The following is a 20,201-nucleotide window of genomic DNA, read 5'->3' as shown; positions in this document are numbered from 1 at the left end:
AAATTTCGGTACCTGTTGATTTAGTTCTTTCTGCCTCTTATCCGATATATCTGTGTCCCTAGTCTCCAGAATTAGTAAAGCAGCTCTTTTAGCTTCTTGGTCAGCTAAATTATTTGCCCTTATTTGTGGGGTTAACACTTTCTGGTGTCCCCTCAAGCGTACCACTGCAATTTTCTTAAGGCCCCTTATGGCCTTGATGGATTAGTATTTTCCTTGTAAATTTGTTAACCCTCTCTATTCCCAAATCTTCTAAATGTATAAGCTATTCCAAAAGCATATTTTGAGTCTGTGAATATGGTTCAAGATATAAAAATTGGGCCGGATTCTGCAGAGAGGTAGTTTTTAGAGACAACTTTGGAGAAACAATTAATATCCATTTGTCCGCTTTTTTGTTGTAATACTCCCCTGATGTTATGTGGGGAGATTACTTTCAACTCTCCTCCAAAGGTAATTTTGAGAGCTTCCTCCACCAATAGTACCGTGGCTGCTATTATTTGCAGACAAGTGGGCCATCCCCTACTAATCGGGTCTAATAGTTTGATAGGCTATAGGTTTTTGCTTCCTGCCCACTCCTGAGCCAATACCCCGTATGCGACACCTCCCTCTGTATTAACAAATAAGAAAAAGGGTCTCCACAAGTCGGGTAAAGTGAGCATGGGGGCATTTGTCAATTCCCTCTTAAGTGTTTCCAATTTTTCTCCATCCTCTGGAGTCCACTTTAGCAACCCATCGTGAGCTAATTTAGCATATAAAAATTTTGCTTTTCCACTAAAATTCTCAACCCATTGTCTACAATACCCAAAAAGTCCCAGTAATTGTTACACTTGTCATTTATTTCTGGGCAGAGGCATAGAGAGTATTCCATTAACCCTTTCACGATCCAATTTCTTAGTTCCTTTACTGAGTCTGTGTCCTAGGTACTTTACTACTTCTTCTACAGACTGTAATTTTTGTTTAAACACCTTTAAACCCTGTAAACCTAAAAAGTTTAAAAGTTTAATACTCTCCCGTCTAATTGTTTCCTCATCTTCTCTGACCAACAACAAGTCGTCCACATACTGGACGAGGGTTACTCCTTGGCCCGGCTCATATTCCCGTAAAAGTTGTTAGTCTTTTAATTTCTGGTTTCAATCCCTTCCTACCCTCCTCAGGTAGTGGGCATTGTTTAATTTGTACCGGGACCTCAGGGACCTTAATCACAATCACAAAAGGTTTAATATTTAATCTTCCCGTGGTCTCTGGGGTATACCATACCTCAGGGTTAATTTGCTTTTCGTCTTCGACTTTAAGGGAGCATAATTTAACTCGTAATTGTTTTTTTATTTATTTCCAAAGAAATTCCTAGTTTAACCATTAAGTCTCATCTCAATAAATTATAGTCGGCTTCAGGCACCAGCAACAATGATTCTAAGCCAATTTTGGAGTTGCTTTCAAATAATATTTCCTTGACCATGGGTACTGCAAAGGGTTTCCTTTTTGCGCCAATTACCTGTACTGTCTCCGAGGAAATTTTACATCCCCGGGGGTAAACTTTGGATGGTGGATCTTTCCGTCCCTGAGTCCACGAGGAACTCAATTTCTTACTGCTGGGGACATACTTTCAGTTTTACCAGGGGCTCTGTCTTACTCCTTATCCCCAGCAAATAAAGTTCTTGACACCCCTAGTCTTCTTTAAACATTTTCTCATCCCCCCACTGCCACTTCTCGTAAGGAGTTCTCTTTCACTTAAAGTGTATAAATTTGCCCTTGTTTCAGAAATTATCCAACGGGCTGCATATTCACTTTCTTCTAAACTAAAGGGTTCCTTTTCATTTACACTCAAATTTAGAGCTTGACGTACCCAATCCTCAAAGGAACCAAACCTGGGCCAGCGAACAGATTCACCCCTTATGGGTTGTCCTGCCCAGACTTCCATACATTAATGTATCATCTTTACTTTACTCTTACCCCGCCTAGAAGGGTGAGCATCCCAGTACTTAATCATCAGTCCCAATGGACTACTCGGGGGTACTGGGGAAAGATTCACAGGATCTCCCCCACCCATGGTGACAGTGGGCCTGCTTTTCCTCTGTCCCATCATCCGGGGTCTGTACTCTTACCCACCTCTCGGGGTTCATACCTCTCCCACCCCGGGAATCCTAGCCCCAACCGAACGGTAAACTGGCCTATACTCACGCGTCCTGCGTCTTCGTCCGGGGCTTCGTGCACAAAGATTAAGGGGCTTTGCCGGCTTTTCTTTGCTTATTGCCGAGAATTTCGGTTCGTCGGTGGAGAGCCGAGCGGATACTCTGGCAGGGCCGCTGATACAGCGGGGCGCCTCCCTGCTCAGAGGCTCACGTCCGGTTGTTCTCCATCCGAGTCACGGCACCAAATTGTTATCGTGGGTTTCCCAGTCACCAGTCGGAAACCAGTTAATTCAGTTACAAACTTAATTTTATTAATTTAGCAGGCGGCAATTAAGCAAACAGCGCTGGGCGGCCAGAGCGTCTCAGCTCTATCAACGGCACGCACCGTCCCTCTCCGAATTCAGGTTTTTATAGTCCTTTAGTTCCGGGTCCCGATTGTTTCACTGAGGCTTATTCTGCACATGCGCCAGTTGTTGTTAGGGGGTCATCTTCTACCTTCTAGTGGTCGATGGGATGAAGTTGCTCCTCTTCCTCACTTGTCCCTTAGTTGACCCCTCTCCCATATTTGGTCATCTTTAACAGCAAGCTCATTCATTGGATACTTAATTTCTATGGTTTCCACTTCTAAGTTACCTATAACTCAGTTCTATGCTTCGTTAGCAACTAACAATATACGTTACACAATCATTCTTGCAAAATCAGAATGTTACAACCTGTTTCAAGGTACATGTGGTTTACTGAACAAAGGCTCATCTATCACAGACACCAACCTCCAGGCCTGGAGCTACACAAGGTTGCCCAGGGCCCCATCCAACCTGGCCTTGAACACCCCCAGGGATGGGGCACCCACCCCCTCTCTGGGCAGCCCCTTCCAGCCCCTCACCACTCTCTCTGGAAAGAACTTCCCCCCAATATCTCATCTCACCCTTCCCTCCTCCAGCTTCACTCCATCCCCCTTGTCCTGCCAGTCTCTGCCCTTTAACAAGCCGATTCCCCTCCTGTTTCTCTGCTCCCTTCAGGGACTGGAAGGCTGCAGTGAGGTCCCCCCACAGCCTTCTCTTCCCTCCCTCCAGCCTTCTCTTCCCTCCTTCCTGGATTTAGAGCGTAAGGAGATTACCACCGGCTTGGGGCAGGGCAGCTGGAGATCCTCCTGCTGCCAGCACCATGGGAGCCAGGCGGTTATGGGGTTTGTATTGTGGGTAACCACAGCCTCTGTGGTTATTCCCTTGGCTGTCCCAGTGACAGGGGTAGCAGGTTTGGGGTGGCTTTGGGACATCAGCCCTGGTGGCAACCTGGGGAGCGGCGTGACTTTTGGGATCCTGTGCCCAAGGAGAGGCTTTAGTCACACAGATCCGATTTCTCCCGGTCATCACCCGGAGGGGGATGGGATGGGGTGTCCAGGGGCTTCCTAAGTTACAGCAGGGACGCAGGGCAGGCTTAATTAATTCCCTTAATAGAGTTTTTTCAGGAACTTTGAGCTCCACGTGTGCTGGTAGAGCCCAGTTCCTGGAATTGAGGGACCTCAACTGAGGGACCTCCACCTGTGAGGACAGGTTGGTAGGAAGCCTGCTTCTCCAGCAGGATTTCCTTAGGGTTCAGGGCTGGGAAGGCTTTGGAAGAGCTCGTAGATTTGGGGAGGCCGAGAGGTGTTTGCTAAGCTTGGGACACGTTGCCCTGGCACGGGACAGAGGGGTGACAAGGAGCTGCTGCACTCGTCGTGTTTTGAAGGGACTGGATTGGTCCCGGTCCAGTGAGGACTGGGGTAGAGCCTGGGGTGAGCAGGGATCTCCTGGGGGGTGGCAGGGGGAGCCCCCCCCTCCCTCAGGTCACTTCCTGGAGCTTGCAGGGGGATTGCCCTACACTGGGGCTGAGCTGAGCTGGTGTAGGCTTCTCAGCTTCTCCTGCTCACAGCAATTTGAGAACAGGATCACAGACTCACAAGGTTGGAAAAGACCTTTGAGATCATCAAGTCCAACTGTTCCTGTCCTCTGCTGACCCAGATCTCTCAGTACCTCATCTCCCCCTCTGTTAAACACACCCAGGGGTGGGGATTCAGCCCCCTCCCTGGGCAGCCTGTTCCACAGCCCCACAACTCTTGCAGGGAAGAGCTTGTCCCTCCCATCTGAGCTGACCCTGCCCTGGTGCAGCTTGAGCCCATTTCCCCTTGTCCCATCTCCTGTCCCCTGGCTGAAGAGACCATCGCCCACCTCTCTGCACCCTCCTGGCAGGTCAGTGGAGGTGCTGAGAAGGTCTCTCCTCAGCCTCCTCTTCTCCAGGCTCAACACCCCCAGCTCCCTCAGCCGCTCCTCAGAGGATTTGCCCTCCAGCCCCTTAACACTTGAAATCTCGTGAGCACGGGCTGCAGAGCTGACCCCTGGAAGGGGAAAAGCAGCTCCTGGAGCTGTTCATTTGGATGCTTTAGGAAGAGAAGAACTCTGGGAATGCAGCTGATAACGACTGCACTTCGCAGAGCTGATGTCAGGCTGTCACCACTCTCTGTGTAGTTTCCTCCCTGAGCTGGGGAACTTGAGCAGGGATTTTCATCACATTCCTATTTTGTGTCTGGTGAGATAGGATCATGGAATCCCAGACTGATCTGGGCTGGAAGGGACCCCAAGGATCACAGAGCTATAACCCCCTGCCACAAGCAGGGCCACCAACCTCCAGGCCTGGAGCTACACAAGGTTGCCCAGGGCCCCATCCAACCTGGCCTTGAACACCCCCAGGGATGGGGCACCCACCCCCTCTCTGGGCAGCCCCTTCCAGCCCCTCACCACTCTCTTGGGAAAGAACTTCCCCCCAATATCTCATCTCACCCTTCCCTCCTCCAGCTTCACTCCATCCCCCTTGTCCTGCCAGTCTCTGCCCTTTAACAAGCTGATTCCCCTCCTGTTTCTCTGCTCCCTTCAGGGACTGGAAGGCTGCAATGAGGTCCCCCCGCAGCCTTCTCTTCTCCAGGCTGAACCAGCCCAGCTCCCTCAGCCTCTCTCCTTAGGGGAGCTGCTCCAGCCCTCTGAGCATCTTCATGTCCTCCTTGGCCTTGGGCAGCGAATCTCTGGCAGGTGTTGGTTGCTGTGGGGTGAAGCCCAGGGGATGTGTGACAGCGCGCTGCCGGCTTGCTGCCGCACGCCTCTCCCTGCCTCTTCACCCCTGGGGATAATTAGGTACCGCAGAGGAAGCCAAGGCAGCCACACGTGTCCTCAGCTGAGCCCCTGGGCTGCCAGGTACCTGTTTGGGGAACAACAGCCCCGAGGGATCTGCGGCACGGCGCGGGGAGCCAGGGCAGGCGAGGCTGGCTGCCCTGCCTGGGCAACCCTGGGGTAAAGGTTAAAGCCCAGCCCAGGGCTCTGTACCTGCTGATCCGGGGCCGGGGCGAGGTGGAGCCCGTTCCTGTGCACACCTCCCCGGTGTGTGTAGGTAGGAAAGGGTGATAACAAAGTCCTTGTGTGACTTGGTGTCTGTCTGTCCTCTTGCGGCTCTATTGAAACCTGTCGTGAGGGTTGTTGGCGCTGCCAGGAGCGGCAGTGGGGCTGAAGAGTGGGAAGAGGGACCAAGAGCTGTGAGTGGGGGGCCAAGAGTCATCAGCTGGGGCCAGGAGCCATCAGTGGGGGCTGAGAGCCAGGGCCAAGAGTGGGCAGCAGGGGCTGGGAGCTGTGAGTGGGGGCTGAGAGTGGGCAGCAGGGGCTGTGGGCTGGGGTCAAGAGTGGGCAGCAGGGGCTGGGAGCTGTGAGCTGGGGCCAAGAGTGGGCAGCAGGGGCTGGGAGCTGTGAACTGGGGCCAAGAGTGGGCAGCAGGGGCTGGGAGCTGTGAGCTGGGGTCAAGAGTAGGCAGCAGGGGCTGAGAGCTGGGGCCAAGAGTGGGCAGCAGGGGCTGGGAGCTGGGGCCAAGAGTGGGCAGCAGGGGCTGGGAGCTGGGATCAAGAGTGGGCAGCAGGGGCTGGGAGCTGGGGCCAAGAGTGGGCAGCAGGGGCTGGGAGCTGTGAGCTGGGGCCAAGAGTGGGCAGCAGGGGCTGGGAGCTGTGAGCTGGGGCCAAGAGTGGGCAGCAGGGGCTGGGAGCTGTGAGCTGGGGTCAAGAGTAGGCAGCAGGGGCTGAGAGCTGGGGCCAAGAGTGGGCAGCAGGGGCTGGGAGCTGGGGCCAAGAGTGGGCAGCAGGGGCTGGGAGCTGGGATCAAGAGTGGGCAGCAGGGGCTGGGAGCTGGGGCCAAGAGTGGGCAGCAGGGGCTGGGAGCTGTGAGCTGGGGCCAAGAGTGGGCAGCAGGGGCTGGGAGCTGTGAACTGGGGCCAAGAGTGGGCAGCAGGGGCTGAGAGCTGTGAGCTGGGGTCAAGAGTAGGCAGCAGGGGCTGAGAGCTGGGGCCGAGAGTGGGCAGCAGGGGCTGTGGGCTGGGGCCAAGAGTGGGCAGCAGGGACTGGGAGCTGGGGCCAAGAGTGGGCAGCAGGGGCTGAGAGCTGGGATCAAGAGTGGGCAGCAGGGGCTGGGAGCTGGGGCCAAGAGTGGGCAGCAGGGGCTGGGAGCTGTGAGCTGGGGCCAAGAGTGGGCAGCAGGGGCTGGGAGCTGTGAACTGGGGCCAAGAGTGGGCAGCAGGGGCTGGGAGCTGTGAGCTGGGGTCAAGAGTAGGCAGCAGGGGCTGAGAGCTGGGGCCAAGAGTGGGCAGCAGGGGCTGTGGGCTGGGGCCAAGAGTGGGCAGCAGGGACTGGGAGCTGGGGCCAAGAGTGGGCAGCAGGGGCTGAGAGCTGGGATCAAGAGTGGGCAGCAGGGGCTGGGAGCTGGGGCCAAGAGTGGGCAGCAGGGGCTGGGAGCTGTGAGCTGGGGCCAAGAGTGGGCAGCAGGGGCTGAGAGCTGGGATCAAGAGTGGGCAGCAGGGGCTGGGAGCTGTGAGCTGGGGCCAAGAGTGGGCAGCAGGGGCTGGGAGCTGGGGCCAAGAGTGGGCAGCAGGGGCTGGGAGCTGGGGTCAAGAGTGGGCAGCAGGGGCTGGGAGCTGTGAGTGGGGGCTGAGAGTGGGCAGCAGGGGCTGAGAGCCATCAGACAGGGCTGAGAGCTGTGAACCAGGGCTTGAAAGCCAGGGCTGAGAGTGGGCAGAGGGGGCTGGGAGCCGTGAATCGGGGCTGATAGCCAGCTCTGGCCACACTGGAGGGGTTTTGTGCCCCGTGTGTTGCTGTGCCCACCCCTCAGTGAGCTGCTGTAGGTTCTATCTGGGTTTGTCCCTTACCAGAGCTGCAGGGTTTCCTTTGCTGCACCCCCAGCGCTGTGTTTTGGGGTGTGTGTTGGTGCTGGGCCAAGTGCTGCCCACCCAGTGAGCCTGTGAGGGGCTGTGACCGGTGCTTGGAGGCCTCTTCAGCTCTTGTGGTGAGGTACAAAGCTCCTAGAGAAAGCTGAAATGTCAGATCCAACCCAAAATCCTACACCTTTCTTTTTCCCTGGAGGCTTTTGGGGCACTTTTTTGGTGAGGATTTGTTGGGGTGCAGATGCCACCCTCTGCCCTGCAGCCTGGTGGGTTTTTTCCCTCCCTTCTCTATTGGCTGGACATAAACCTCCAGTACAAGTAGTGTGGGATGTTGGGAGAGCCTTGGCCAGAGTAAAACCTGGGAGCATCTGATTTCTTTGCCCATCTTTTATTATATTTTATTATATTCTTCTTATTTCCCCTTCTCCCTAGGTCGACCTTTCCCACTTGTCCCCAGAGGAGCGATGGAGGTGAGTCCTTGTGAGCTGAGCCAATGCTCCCAGCAGCACAGCCTGTGTTGGTGGTGGGAGAGGACAGGATGGGCCTGCAAAGAGCAGTGATAGCTCCCTCCCAGGGCAGCACTAATGGGTTTTCAGTCAAACCACTTCCCAGATAACCCTCCTTTTACCCTAACCAGACCATTTTCAGCCAGCCTCTTGTTGAGAAGCACAGTAAGACTGGTCTTCTCCCACTTAGTTTATAGAGGATGACTTTAAAGCAGAGAATTTGGCATTATTTGTTGGGTTTGGAGGGGTTTCTTCTAACTGGAACTGTCTTACCAGCTTAAGACTGAGCCCTGAGGATGATCCAGGTCTTAATTCTGCCTTGGTTCTTGCTCAGCTGGCTCAGAAACCCGGGGGGCCTGGGAATGGCTTTGCTCTGGGACGTGCATGGGGGTGCCAGGGGCAGAGAAGTGGGACTCGAGGGTTTTGTTGGCTGTAGACAGTGCCCACCCTGCCCCATCCAGCCTTTTTGGGGCTGGGTGAGGGGTCGGGACCCTGTGAGCTGGCTGAGGGTTTGGTGTGGAGTCAGCACACGCTCGGGGTGCCGAACAGCCGCGCAGCTGATGCTGTTGTCCCACCCAGGCTCTGGGTGAGTTATGTGAGTTCCTTAGTTCAGGTCCATCAGCCTGAATTCTCTCCCACCTCATCCATGCTGGGGGGGCTGCCTGGGCTCCCCCACTTTAAAACCCAGCAGTTCTCAGAGCAGCTTGTTGTCCTCACAACTTTGTGCTGTCTGTCTGTCCGTCCCGGCTCCCGCCTCCCCGTGCCGAGGGGTGTTGGTGAACCCCCACCGTGCCGTTGGCATGTGGGCTGCACCCACATCCTCCTCATCCACCTCCTCCCCATCCCTGCAGGGTGGAGCACGCACGGATGCACGCCAAGCACCGCGGGCACGAGGCGATGCACGCCGAAATGGTGCTCATCCTCATCGCCACGCTAGTGGTGGCACAGCTCCTGCTGGTGCAGTGGAAGCAGAGGCACCCCCGCTCCTACAACGTAAGTGTCTCCCCCCCACCTGGCTGTGTTGTCTCCCAGTGCTGGGTGATGCTGTCCTTTGGCTGGTGGGGAGGATGTTCCTGGAGTTTCTCCTCTTGGCTGGTGCTGAGATACCTTTGTCTTCCCAGCAGTGTGTGGGGATCACAGAGTCACAGAGCTGGAGGGGCGGGAATGGACCTCCAGAGCCCATCGGGTCCAACCCCCCTGCCAAAGCAGCTCCCTAGGACAGGTCGCACAGGTCGGCGTCCAGACGGGGCTGGAATATCTCCAGAGAAGGAGACTCCACACCCCCCTGGGCAGCCTGTCCCAGGGCTCCCTCACCCTCACCGGGAAGAAGCTCTTCCCCAGATTGGTGTGGAACTCCCTGTGCTCCAACTTGAGGCCATCGCCCCTTGTCCTCTCCCCACAGACACTGAGAAGAGGCTGGCCATGTCCCCCTGTGTCCCACCCTTCAGATATTGATACCCATTGATCAGATCCCCTCTCAGGCTTCTTCTCTCCAGGCTGAACAGCCCCAGCTCACTCAGCCTTTCCTCACAGGGGAGATGCTCCAGGCCTTTCATCATCTCCATGTCCCTCCTCTGGACTCTCTCCAGGAGATCCCTGTCCCTTTTATCCCAGGGAGCCCAGAACTGGACACAACACTGCAGGTGGGGCCTGACCAGGGCAGAGCAGAGGGGGAGGATCCCCTCCTTTGACCTGCTGGCCACACTCCTTTTGATGTCCCCCAGGATCCCACTGGCCTCCTTGGGCACACTGCTGGCTCATGGCCACCCTGTCACCCACCAGGACCCCCAGGTCCTTCTCTATAGAGCTCCTCTCCAGCAGCTCACCCCCAGCCTGTACCGATTCTAGCTTGGGATGAGACTGGAGGCACTGGAGGCCTCAGGTTTCTGTTAGGAGCGATGCTGTCACTCGGTTCTGTGTAGGGGTGAGGAAAAGCAGATCTCAGGGGGTTGCACTGAGGGGGGCACGAAGGGAAGCTGTGTTTTGTGGGGGCTTCTTGCTGCTGGGGGGCCCTGGGTTTGATGCTTCCTGCAGCTCTGCCGAGCTGACCCAACACTGATGCCACTGGTGTGTCAGGGATTGATACTTCTCCTCCAGACTTTGCTCTGGCTTCTCTACCTGTTCCTCATCCCTCATGGAGAATTGGAGAAAACAGGAAGGTTTTGGGTGAACAGGGACACTCTCCCCCGCCAGCCCAGGGTGCCCCAAGCGCCATCCAACCCGGCCTTGAACCCTGTCAGGGAGCCAGGGGCAGCACCAGCCTCTCTGGGCACCCTGTTCCGCTTGTCCAAGGTGCCTGTGGTCATGGTGTTCAGGACCCCAAAGGTTTACACAGACTCCTTACAAAACCAGTGAAGTGAATCATAGAACCATGGAATCCCAGACTGGTCTGGAAGGGACCTCAAGGGTCACAGAGCTCCAACCCCCTGCCACAGGCAGGGCCACCAACCTCCAGGCCTGGAGCTACACAAGGTTGCCCAGGGCCCCATCCAACCTGGCCTTGGCACCCACCCCCTCTCTGGGCAGCCCTTTCCAGCCCCTCACCACTCTCTCTGGAAAGAACTTCCCCCCAATATCTCATCTCACCCTTCCCTCCTCCAGCTTCACTCCATCCCCCTTGTCCTGCCAGTCTCTGCCCTTTAACAAGCCGATTCCCTTCCTGTTTCTCTGCTCCCTTCAGGGACTGGAAGGCTGCAATGAGGTCCCCCCACAGCCTTCTCTTCTCCAGGCTGAACCAGCCCAGCTCCCTCAGCCTCTCTTCCTAGGGGAGCTGCTCCAGCCCTCTGATCATCTCTGTGGCTCCTCTGACCCCTCTCCAACAGTCCCACATCTTTCTTGTACTGGGGCCCCAGCTCTGGACACAGGACTCCAGCTGGGGTCTCATGAGGGCCCTCCTCTCCTGTGCCCTCCTCTGGAGGGGTTTCCTGTGCTTTCTCTCCCCAGCTCTAGTCCTTTGCCTCCAAAGATCACCCTGCTGCTGCCTCTGACTCCCTCCATCAGGCTCCCAGCCTGTTCTCTGGCTGCTGGGTGCCACAGCCCAAACCCGGTGTTACACAAGACCCTTTCCTTCAGGCAGGAGAACAGCTCCCAGGCCTGGCAGGGTGTTCCTGGCGCCTGTCAAGCAGAGAACCAGCTCAAAACACCTTTCCTGTGTCTCTGCAGATGGTGACCCTCTTCCAGATGTGGGTAGTGCCTCTGTACTTCACCATCAAGCTGTACTGGTGGCGGTTCCTGGTAATCTGGGTGCTCTTCTCAGCTGTCACAGCTTTTGTCACCTTCAGGGCCACTCGAAAACCTCTGGTACAGACAACTCCCAGGTTAGTACTGAGTTCCTGGGAAAACTGACCATCCCAGGGGGCTCTTTCCTGTCCTAAACTCAGCACCCTGGTGTGAGCTGCCAGCACCCAGCCTGATGTGGGTGGTGGGAAGGTGGGTACCACGTGGGCCGGTTGCCTCATCGGGAGAGGGGAGCTGCTGAAGCACACTTGCTTGGAGATCCTGAGGTTTTTAGTTTGGAAAACCAGCCTGTGGCAGCAGGTCTACACTTTAATTAGTACTTTAATTAATACTTTAATTAGTACTTTAAAGCCCCATTGCCCATGCAGATTGGGTGGGGTGGGGTGAACTCTCTGCTGCTGGGTTTGGAAAGTCAAACTCTTGGGGTGCTTGGTGCAGTTTTTGGGGAAAAAAAAAAGAGTGGTGAAGTTGTTGTTGGTTTTATTTCTCCCCAGGCTGGTTTATAAATGGTTTCTGCTCATATACAAGATGAGCTACGCCACGGGGATCGTGGGGTACATGGCTGTGATGTTCACACTCTTTGGGCTGAACTTATTATTCAGGTGAGTGCTTGGTTTGGGTTCTGCTCCTGTGGTGGGGGGTGTAATGCTCCATGCAGGGTAAGGCCTTGGTGATGGCTCTGAAACACCAGCTTGTCTTGGCAGCATGATGGTTGGGGCCAAAGAGAGATTTTTGGGGTGTCCTCTTCCTGCTGGGAGGATCCTGGGTGATCCCCAGCAGGGCACTGTCAGTGGCAGAGCCCTGCTTCCAGCTCAGCTGTGTCAGCAGCTCCGCAGGGCAGCTGCTGGATTGTCCTTCCCCATGAAGAGGTGCCTGCAACGGAGCAGAGAACCCAAGCCTGAGGCCATTCCCAGTTTGGAGGGGCCGTTCTCCAGTTCCCCAGTTTGGAGAGGCCGCCACCCAGTTTGGAGAGGCTGAACCCCAGCTCCAGGTTCCCCAGTTAGGAGAGTCCGTCCCCCAGTTCCCCAGTTTGGAGAGGCCATCCCCCAGCTCCAGGTCCCCCGGTTTGGAGAGGTCATTCCCCAGCTTGGACAGGCCGTTCCCAGTCCTCCAGTTTGGAGATGTCCTCCCCCAGCTTGGAAAGGCCGTCACCCAGTTTGGAGAGGCCGTCCCCCAGTTCAGCGAGGCTGTTTCCCAGTTCCCCAGTTTGAAGAGGCTGTTTCCCAGTTTGGAGAGGCTGTCCCCCAGCTTGGAGAGGCCAATTCCCGGTTTGGAGAGGCTGTTTCCCAGCTTGGAGATGCCATCCCCCAGCTCAGGGTTCCCCAGTTTGGAGAGGCCGTTTCACAGTTTCCCAGCTTGGAGGGGCCGTTCCCAGTTTGAAGAGGCCCTTCCCTAGTTCAGCAAGGCCAGTTCCTTCTCTGGAACATGAGCAGACCCAGCAACTGCCCCCAGAGCCGTGGGAGCATTAACTGGGGGCTTACTGGGAGCCCAACTGGTGCACGGGGGAGTCGGAGCCGTTAGTCATTCATTCTGCAGGATGGGCTGTGCCAGCACTGGCTTTGCCCCCCCCACAGCACCCCCTCACCCCTCCCCACAGCCACCCCTCCCCAAAATCCCCCTCCACAGCACCCCCTCACCCCTCCCCACAGCCACCCCTCCCCAAAATCCCCCTCCACAGCACCCCCTCACCCCTCCCCACAGCCACCCCTCCCCAAAATCCCCCTCCACAGCACCCCCTCACCCCTCCCCACAGCCACCCCTCCCCAAAATCCCCCCCCACCCCCCAAAACTCCCCCCGCCTCCCTTGATGTCCTGGGCTTCTCCTGTTGCAGAATCAAGCCAGAGGACGCGATGGATTTCGGCATCTCCCTCCTCTTCTACGGCCTCTACTACGGGGTGCTGGAGCGGGACTTCGCCGAGATGTGTGCGGATTACATGGCCTCCACTATCGGCGTGAGTGGACCAGAGTCCTGCCCCCTCACTGGGGGGCCGGGCTGGGCCAGAGGAGCTTTCACCTCCCCGTCCCCGCCCCAAAACGGGAAAGGCTCCCTGGGGCTGCTGCCTTTCTCGCTCTCTGGTCTCTCCTGCGCCCTCTACCGTGGTGTCTGGGCTGGGAGGTTCCATAACCGAGTGGCTCTGAAACCCTTCATAGATCACACAGAATCCCAGACTGGCCTGGGTTGGAAGGGACCCCAAGGGTCACAGAGCTCCAACACCCTGCCACAGGCAGGGACACCAACCTCCAGGCCTGAAGCTACACCAGGTTGCCCAGGGCCCCATCCAACCTGGCCTTGAACACCCCCAGGGATGGGGCACCCACCCCTTCACTGGGCAGCCCCTTCCAGCCCCTCACCACTCTCTCTGGAAAGAACTTCCCCCCAATATCTCATCTCACCCTTCCCTCCTCCAGCTTTACTCCATCCCCCTTGTCCTGCCACTCTCTGCCCTTTAACAAGCCGATTCCCCTCCTGTTTCTCTGCTCCCTTCAGGGACTGGAAGGCTGCAATGAGGTCCCCCCACAGCCTTCTCTTCTCCAGGCTGAACCAGCCCAGCTCCCTCAGCCTCTCTCCATAGGGGAGGTGTTCCAGCCCTCTGATCATCTCTGTGGCTCCTCTGACCCCTCTCCAACAGTCCCACATCTTTCTTGTGTTGGGGCCCCAGCTCTGGACACAGGACTCCAGCTGGGGCCTCCCGAGGGCAGAGCAGAGAGGGACAATCCCCTCCCTGTCCCTGCTGCCACCCCTCTGCTGATGGAGTCCAGGATCCCATCACCCTTCTGAGCTGCAAGAGCACACTGCTGGCTCATGTGGAGTTTCTCATCCCCCAGAACCCCCAGGTCCTTCTCAGCAGGCCCTTCCTTAAGAGCAAAGCCTCTGTGGGTGACCCTTCATCCCCAAAACCCACCAGAAACAAGGAGTGGGAAGATCTCTCCAGCCCCTCCAAACTCTCATACCCACTGTGGCTTGGCCCATCCCTGTGCACTGAGGGCATGTTCCTATGTGATGGCCTTAGGTCTGTAGCTCCCTCACCCAAAAAATCCATGATCTGGGTGGGACAGCAGTGGGGTAGGTCATGTTGCTCTTGGACCTTGTGTTTCCTCCTCTGCTCTGAGCTTTCTTCTGCTGCTCCTCTGGATGTGCTGCCTGGCAGGGCTGGGGAGCCCCAGCCACCTTCCACTCACCCTGGGACACCCCAGCATGTCAGGTGGTGGGGTGGCTGGGACAGGCTGCGGCACCCCAGGCTCTCCCCAGGCTCTGGCTGCCTGGGAAATGCTGCCACCAGCCGGCACTGAGGGCTCCATCCGGTGCTCAGGGTGAAGCTGTGCCAGAAGCTCGGGGCAGACCCGAGCTGGGTGGTCAGCAGGACATTTAACCAGAGTCCCCAGTTGGCCAGCTCTGGGACCTCCATCATGAGGAGGACAGGGAGCTGTGGGAGCCAGTCCCCAGGAGATGATGGGGGGGCTGGAGCCCCTCTGCTCTGGAGCCAGGCTGGGAGAGCTGGGCTGGCTCAGCCTGGAGAAGAGAAGGCTGCTTCTGGGGAGAGCTCCCAGCCCCTTCCTGTCCCTCAAGGGGCTCCAGGCGAGCTGGAGAGGGGCTGGTGCCCAGGGCAGGGAGGGCCAGGCCCAGGGGAACGGCCTTCAGCTGCAGGAGGGGGATGGAGAGGAGCTGGGAAGCAGAAATCCTTCCTGGGGAGTGGAGAGGCCCTGGCACAGGGTGCCCAGAGAAGTTGGGGCTGCCCTGGGATCCCTGGCAGAGCTCAAGGCCGGGTTGGATGGGGCTTGGGGCACCCTGGGGTGGGGGGTGTCCTTGCCTGTGGCAGGGGAGAACTGGGAGGGCTCTAGAGACCCCTCCTAGCCAAACCCTTCCCAATTATCCAATTCTCTACATGGGATGGGAAGTCCTGGTTGTAGGTACAGACTGGGGAGAGCAGAGGCTGGAGAGCAGCCTTGGGAATAGGGCTGGGGGTGGCTTTGCTCCTCAGCCCCCTGAGGGACCTTTAGGGGAGTCAACTTTTTAAAAGGGTAGATAATGGTAGGACAAGGGGGATGGGGTGAAGCTGGAGGAGGGAAGGGTGAGATGAGATATTGGGGGGAAGTTCTTTCCAGAGAGAGTGGTGAGGGGCTGGAAGGGGCTGCCCAGAGAGGGGGTGGGTGCCCCATCCCTGGGGGTGTTCAAGGCCAGGTTGGATGGGGCCCTGGGCAACCTTGTGTAGCTCCAGGCCTGGAGGTTGGTGTCCCTGCCTGTGGCAGGGGGTTGGAACTGTGTGACCCTTGGGGTCCCTCCCAACCCAGACCAGTCTGGGATTCCATGACCTGTGGGACTTGAGGCTCAGGCTGTATTCAGCTGCCAGCCCCATGTCATCTCAGGTCACAGCTGTCACCTCCAGCTAGTCCTGCTCTCCCTCAGCCTCTGCCCTTGCTGGGTGCAGCAGCAGACAGCTCACCCAGCAGTTGGGGAGCGGAGGGGGGTGGTCCCCAACATGGGGAGGGGGTTGGCAGAGGGGCTTGGGAGCATGATGAGCCACCACATCACCGAGCCCCTCCCTGTCCTGGTATCGCTGTTTCCTGCCGCCGGACCCATAACTGAGCTTTCTAAACCCAAAAGGCTGAGCCTGGCCACCTTGGGCGCTGACCCCAGCCCTCCTTAAAGCTTAGGGGTGCGTGTGCCCTCCCCCTGTCACCCCTCTCCCTCTGTGCTCTGCCCCTCCCCAGTTCTACAGCGCCTCGGGGATGCCCACCAAGCACCTCTCGGACAGCGTCTGCGCCGTCTGCGGCCAGCAGATCTTCGTGGACGTCAACGAGGAGGGGATCATCGAGAACACCTACCGCCTCTCCTGCAACCACGTGTATCCTTCTCCTCAGGGGCTGGTGGCAGAGGGGGCTCCTACCCCCCATGGGTTTCCCCCCATCCCTGGAGTGGTTCTGCTGGTTTAGCTCATGATCTCTGCCTGTGTCACAGCTGACTTGGCACGGGAAGAGGCGAAGCCCCCCACGTGTCCCTGAAGTCACTTCCTCACCACCTCCACGTAGGTTACAACCCGTTGCTTCCTCTCCCTAAGCCCTGCTGTGGGTTAGTACTACTCACTGGCTCCAGCCGCAGCCCTGGGGCTGCTTCCCCTTCCCAAAAACTCCTCCTCTGGGGTGCCTGTGGCTGCGTCAGGGTTCCTGGCACCCCCGGGACTGCTGAGCCCCCAGCTGAAACCACAAGTTCTGGGCGTTGCTCAGCACCAGCCAGGAACTGCCTGGGGGGGTTTCTGGCTGTGACTCAGCGGTGGGGATGGGATGTCCTCTGGCATCCTGCCCTCTGAGGTGGTTTCCAAACTGGGCCTGACCAGAGGTAATGCTGACAAGGTTTCCTGCCTGAATTTAACTGCTCTCAACTGTTTGGGGAGGTTTATGCTGGCTTGATCCCAGCACCCCACCCCATGCAGGGCTCCTGTCACCCATCCTGTGGCACCTCGGGGCCAGGGGGAGGGAGTTGGGGTTGTCAGAAGTGTCGGTGCTTGTGGTGGTCCCCAGGGATAAGGGCTGGCTGGCAGCCACGGGGCCTCTCTGCCTGCTGCTCCTCAGCATTAACCCTTGGTTGGAGCCATAGAGGTGTTACCTGGGAGTTTATGTGCTCCTCCTGCATGTCAGAGTCCCCAAATGTCACCACAGATGTCCTCTCCTCACCCCAGAGCTGCACTGCAGCCACCTCCTGTGACTGCTCGGGCTGGGCCGATCCTGCCTGTCCCCAGGGAGCTGAACTGGCTCCTGAAGTCACACCCTGTGGGAAATTCCCCAGCTATGCCCTTAATCATGGAATCACAGGGTGCCTGAGGTGGGAAGGGACCTTCAGAGCCCACCCAGTCCCACCCTGCAGTGAGCAGGGACATCTTCAATAGAGCAGGTAGCTCAGAGCCCCATCCACCCTGACCTTGAATGTCTCCAGGGATGGGGCCTCCACCACCTCTCTGGGCAACCTGGGCCAGGGACCCACCACCCCCAGAGGGAAGAGCTTCTTCCTAAGGTCTCATCTGACCCTGCCCTGCTCAAGGTTAACCCATCCCCCCTCGTCCTATCGCTCCATGCCCTTGGGAACAGTTCTTCCCCAGCTTCCTACAGGCACCTTTCAGGGACTGGAAGGGGCTTTAAGGTCCCCCCAGAGCCTTCTCTTCTTCAGGCTGACCCAGCCCAACTCTCCCAGCCTGGCTTCACAGCAGAGGTGCTCCAGCCCTTGGATCATCCTCATGGCCTCCTCTAGACATGCTCCAACAGCTCCATGTCCTTATCCCCAAGAAGCCTTCACAGGAGCTGCATGTAACACAAGTAGTCGAGTTTCCCTGCGCTCTCCTGTCCCCCTGTGCTGCTGTGTGACTTCCTTCAAGCTCCACACTCCCCTCCATGGCTGTGTGTGTCCCCCCTCCATGTCCCCCCCTCCAGCCTGAGGCAGTTCCCCCTTAACCTGCCCCTCCCCAGGTTCCACGAGTTCTGCATCCGGGGCTGGTGCATCGTGGGGAAGAAGCAGACGTGTCCCTACTGCAAGGAGAAGGTGGATCTCAAGAGGATGTTCAGTAACCCGTATCCTTTCTCCCCGTGGGATCCCAGCGCCTCGCCGAGGGCAGCGCTGGGATTACAGCGCAGGAGGGGCTCGGCTGTGCCCGGGAGTTGCTGGCTGCAACTTTGGGGCTCTCCTGGCACCGTGGGCAGCCCACAGCAGTGACAGGGACTCTGTAAAATCCATCCCTGAGCTGGGCACCTCCAGGAAGCTGCATCCCATGGGATGAAGGGCTGCACCCTAGCCCCTCCTTGGCGAGGTGCAGTTGGAGCCACCCCTCCCAAAGCATCAAGGATGCTTTGGGAGGGGTGGCTCCAGCTGCACCTCGCCCCCCCTTCTGTCCCCCTGCTCCCTGGCAGCTTTTGGGTGGCTCCTGGGTGGGCTGCACTCCTCTCACCCCTCTCCCTATAGCTCTTTAACTCCTTCCTGCCCAGCTGGGAGAGACCTCACGTCATGTATGGGCAGCTGCTGGACTGGCTGCGTTACCTGGTCGCCTGGCAACCGGTGATCATCGGACTGGTCCAGGGCATCAACTACATCCTGGGGCTGGAGTAAGGGCAGGCGCTGGGGACCCGCAGAGCCACCAGAGGACAAGTGCCCGGGGCAGGGGGACAGCAGCTGCCTGGGGACATCAGCTTTTCCTCCATCACCTCTCACAGGACCTTGGCTGTTCTCCCCTCCCCTCCCCCCGAGGACTTGCGGCAGGCGCCGGAGGGGTGGGGGTGGGGGGGCCTGAGAGAGGACTCTGCCCTGGGGCCCCTCCCGCAAGGGCTGGGGAGGCTTTTTTAAAGCGATTATTTTAATGAGCCTATTTAAGACTTTCTATTGCGGATGGAAAAGAAGATGCTTGTCCCGTTTCCCTCCCCCCAACCCCTCTCTGGCCCTCCCCTCAGCCCCCGGGGGTCTGAGATTTGGGTTGGGGGCCGTTCTCCACCTCCCTCTCCTGCTGGGAGAGGCGATAGGGAGGGGGGGCCGAGGTTTCACCGGCTCCCTGGAGCAGCCCTTCCAGCAGCGAGGATGGAGCACAAGGGAAGGAGGGGCAGGGTTGGGCCCCTCTGATGGTGGGGGTGCTAGAGCCCAGCACCCTGGAAGAGGGGACAGGATTGGTGGGGGGGACACACACACACACTCGGCTTGCTGGGCTCCCGGCCCTGGTGCTGTGGGGAGGAACCAAGCCGGGCTGTGGCAGGGGGGCTCTGCCTGCACCCTGCCTGCCCTGACCCTTTTGTAAGCTCCCTTCTTTTCTATGTGCCTGGAGCAGGGCCGTTCCGTCCCTCTCCGGGTGCTGGTACGTCAGGAGCAGCCCCCAGGGGGTTGCTGCTTCCCTTGGGTTCGGGGTCACCTCGCTGGGCGCTGCTCTGGAGTAAAAGGGATGGAGCAAAGGTTTCCCTGCCCCGGCAGAGCCGTGGGTCTGTCCCTCTTGGTGTGAGGGGCCTTGAGCTCGGGTTTTGGCAACGGGTGGGTAGGGCCCGTGCCAGCAGAGTGCAGGGGGGGGCAAAGTCTCTGACCCCCAGGGCCAGCCGGGGATGAGGCAGGGGAGGGCAGAGAGCCGTCCTCGTCGGCACAGGGGGCTCGGGCTGTGGTGGGGGCTTGGGGCTGCACCCTGGTTTTGGTGCAAGGGGGCTGTGCTGGCTTCATGCTGGGGGGAAAGTGGCGGCCCCCCTGGCTCAGCCACTGGTTCAGCCACCGGTTCAGCCACCGGTTCAGCGTGGGCTGCGTCACCCCAGGGCGGGGTGGGGGGGGGGACCCTGGCGTGGTCCCACTGAGCCCTTTTGGTTTTGTTTTGGGTGAAACCACGTCACGATGTTGTGCCAAACACAGAAATAGAACCCTGGAAACGGAAGCGTGGCCCCCGGTGATTCTTGAGCGTCGTCTCTTCCTCATCCCCTCATCCCCCTGGGGTGGGGTGGGGGGGACACGGGATGGGACACAGAGATGCCACATGAGGCTGGGGACAAAGCACCCTCTCCGTGGTCCCTGCCCAACCTATTCCACCTCGTGGAACCCTAAAATTCCATGGGGGAGCAGGGAGAGGGGTGGAGGGTGTTGAGCTGGGAGATGGTGTGTGTGTCTGTCTGTCTGTCTGTGTCTGTGTTCCCCACCCGGTAGCTTCCCCAGGGACCTCCCGGGAGGTCCTGTGACACCCCCCTGTCCCCATCCCCGGCGGGAGGGAAGTGGAACACGATGTACTTGGCAGGCTCGGAGTGGTCTCTGAGATAACCCCTCTCCCAGGCACCTTCCTGCCCTTCCGGGAAGCGTCAGTACCGGGTGCCGGGAACCTCGCCGGGATTTTAGGGGTTTTTTTTCCCGGCGGCGGCTCCAGCCCCGCGGTGGCTCCTGAGCAGCCCCGGCGGGTCGGGGAAGGAGTCCCAGGGGCTTCCCCCGGTTGTGCAGCCCGAGGAGCGTCCCTTGCTCCTGTTGAGACCCTGTCCCGGAGGGGGGCTTCGGGGAGGGGGACCTGGGGTCCCGCTGGCTCCCCCGCGTCCGGGTGCCGGAGCGAAGGGCTGGAAGGGGCGGGGGGGTGGGTGGGTGTCTCTGGGGGTTTCTCTCCTTCATCCCCTGGAGCTGGGCGG

The 20,201-nt window shown here is 58.4% G+C and overlaps 1 protein-coding gene across 1 annotated transcript; it reads left to right on the top strand.

Moving 5' to 3' along the window:
* The first annotated feature begins 7,785 nt into the window (after positions 1-7,785).
* Positions 7,786-18,439, top strand: RNF121 (ring finger protein 121). Its single transcript, XM_084279138.1, has 8 exons — positions 7,786-7,819; positions 8,707-8,848; positions 11,018-11,172; positions 11,587-11,694; positions 12,925-13,045; positions 15,804-15,937; positions 17,550-17,651; positions 18,063-18,439. Exons 2-8 carry the CDS (start codon positions 8,723-8,725, stop codon positions 18,181-18,183), a joined length of 867 nt encoding a protein of 288 aa, XP_084135264.1. The 5' UTR covers positions 7,786-7,819; positions 8,707-8,722; the 3' UTR covers positions 18,184-18,439.
* Positions 18,440-20,201: the final 1,762 nt, after the last annotated feature.

The sequence above is a fragment of the Gallinula chloropus genome, assembly GCF_964237585.1.
Source record: "Gallinula chloropus genome assembly, chromosome: 1".
NCBI classification, from domain to species: domain Eukaryota; kingdom Metazoa; phylum Chordata; class Aves; order Gruiformes; family Rallidae; genus Gallinula; species Gallinula chloropus.
Note: the sequence above shows the minus strand (reverse complement) of the source record. Positions and strands in the feature narration are given on the sequence as shown.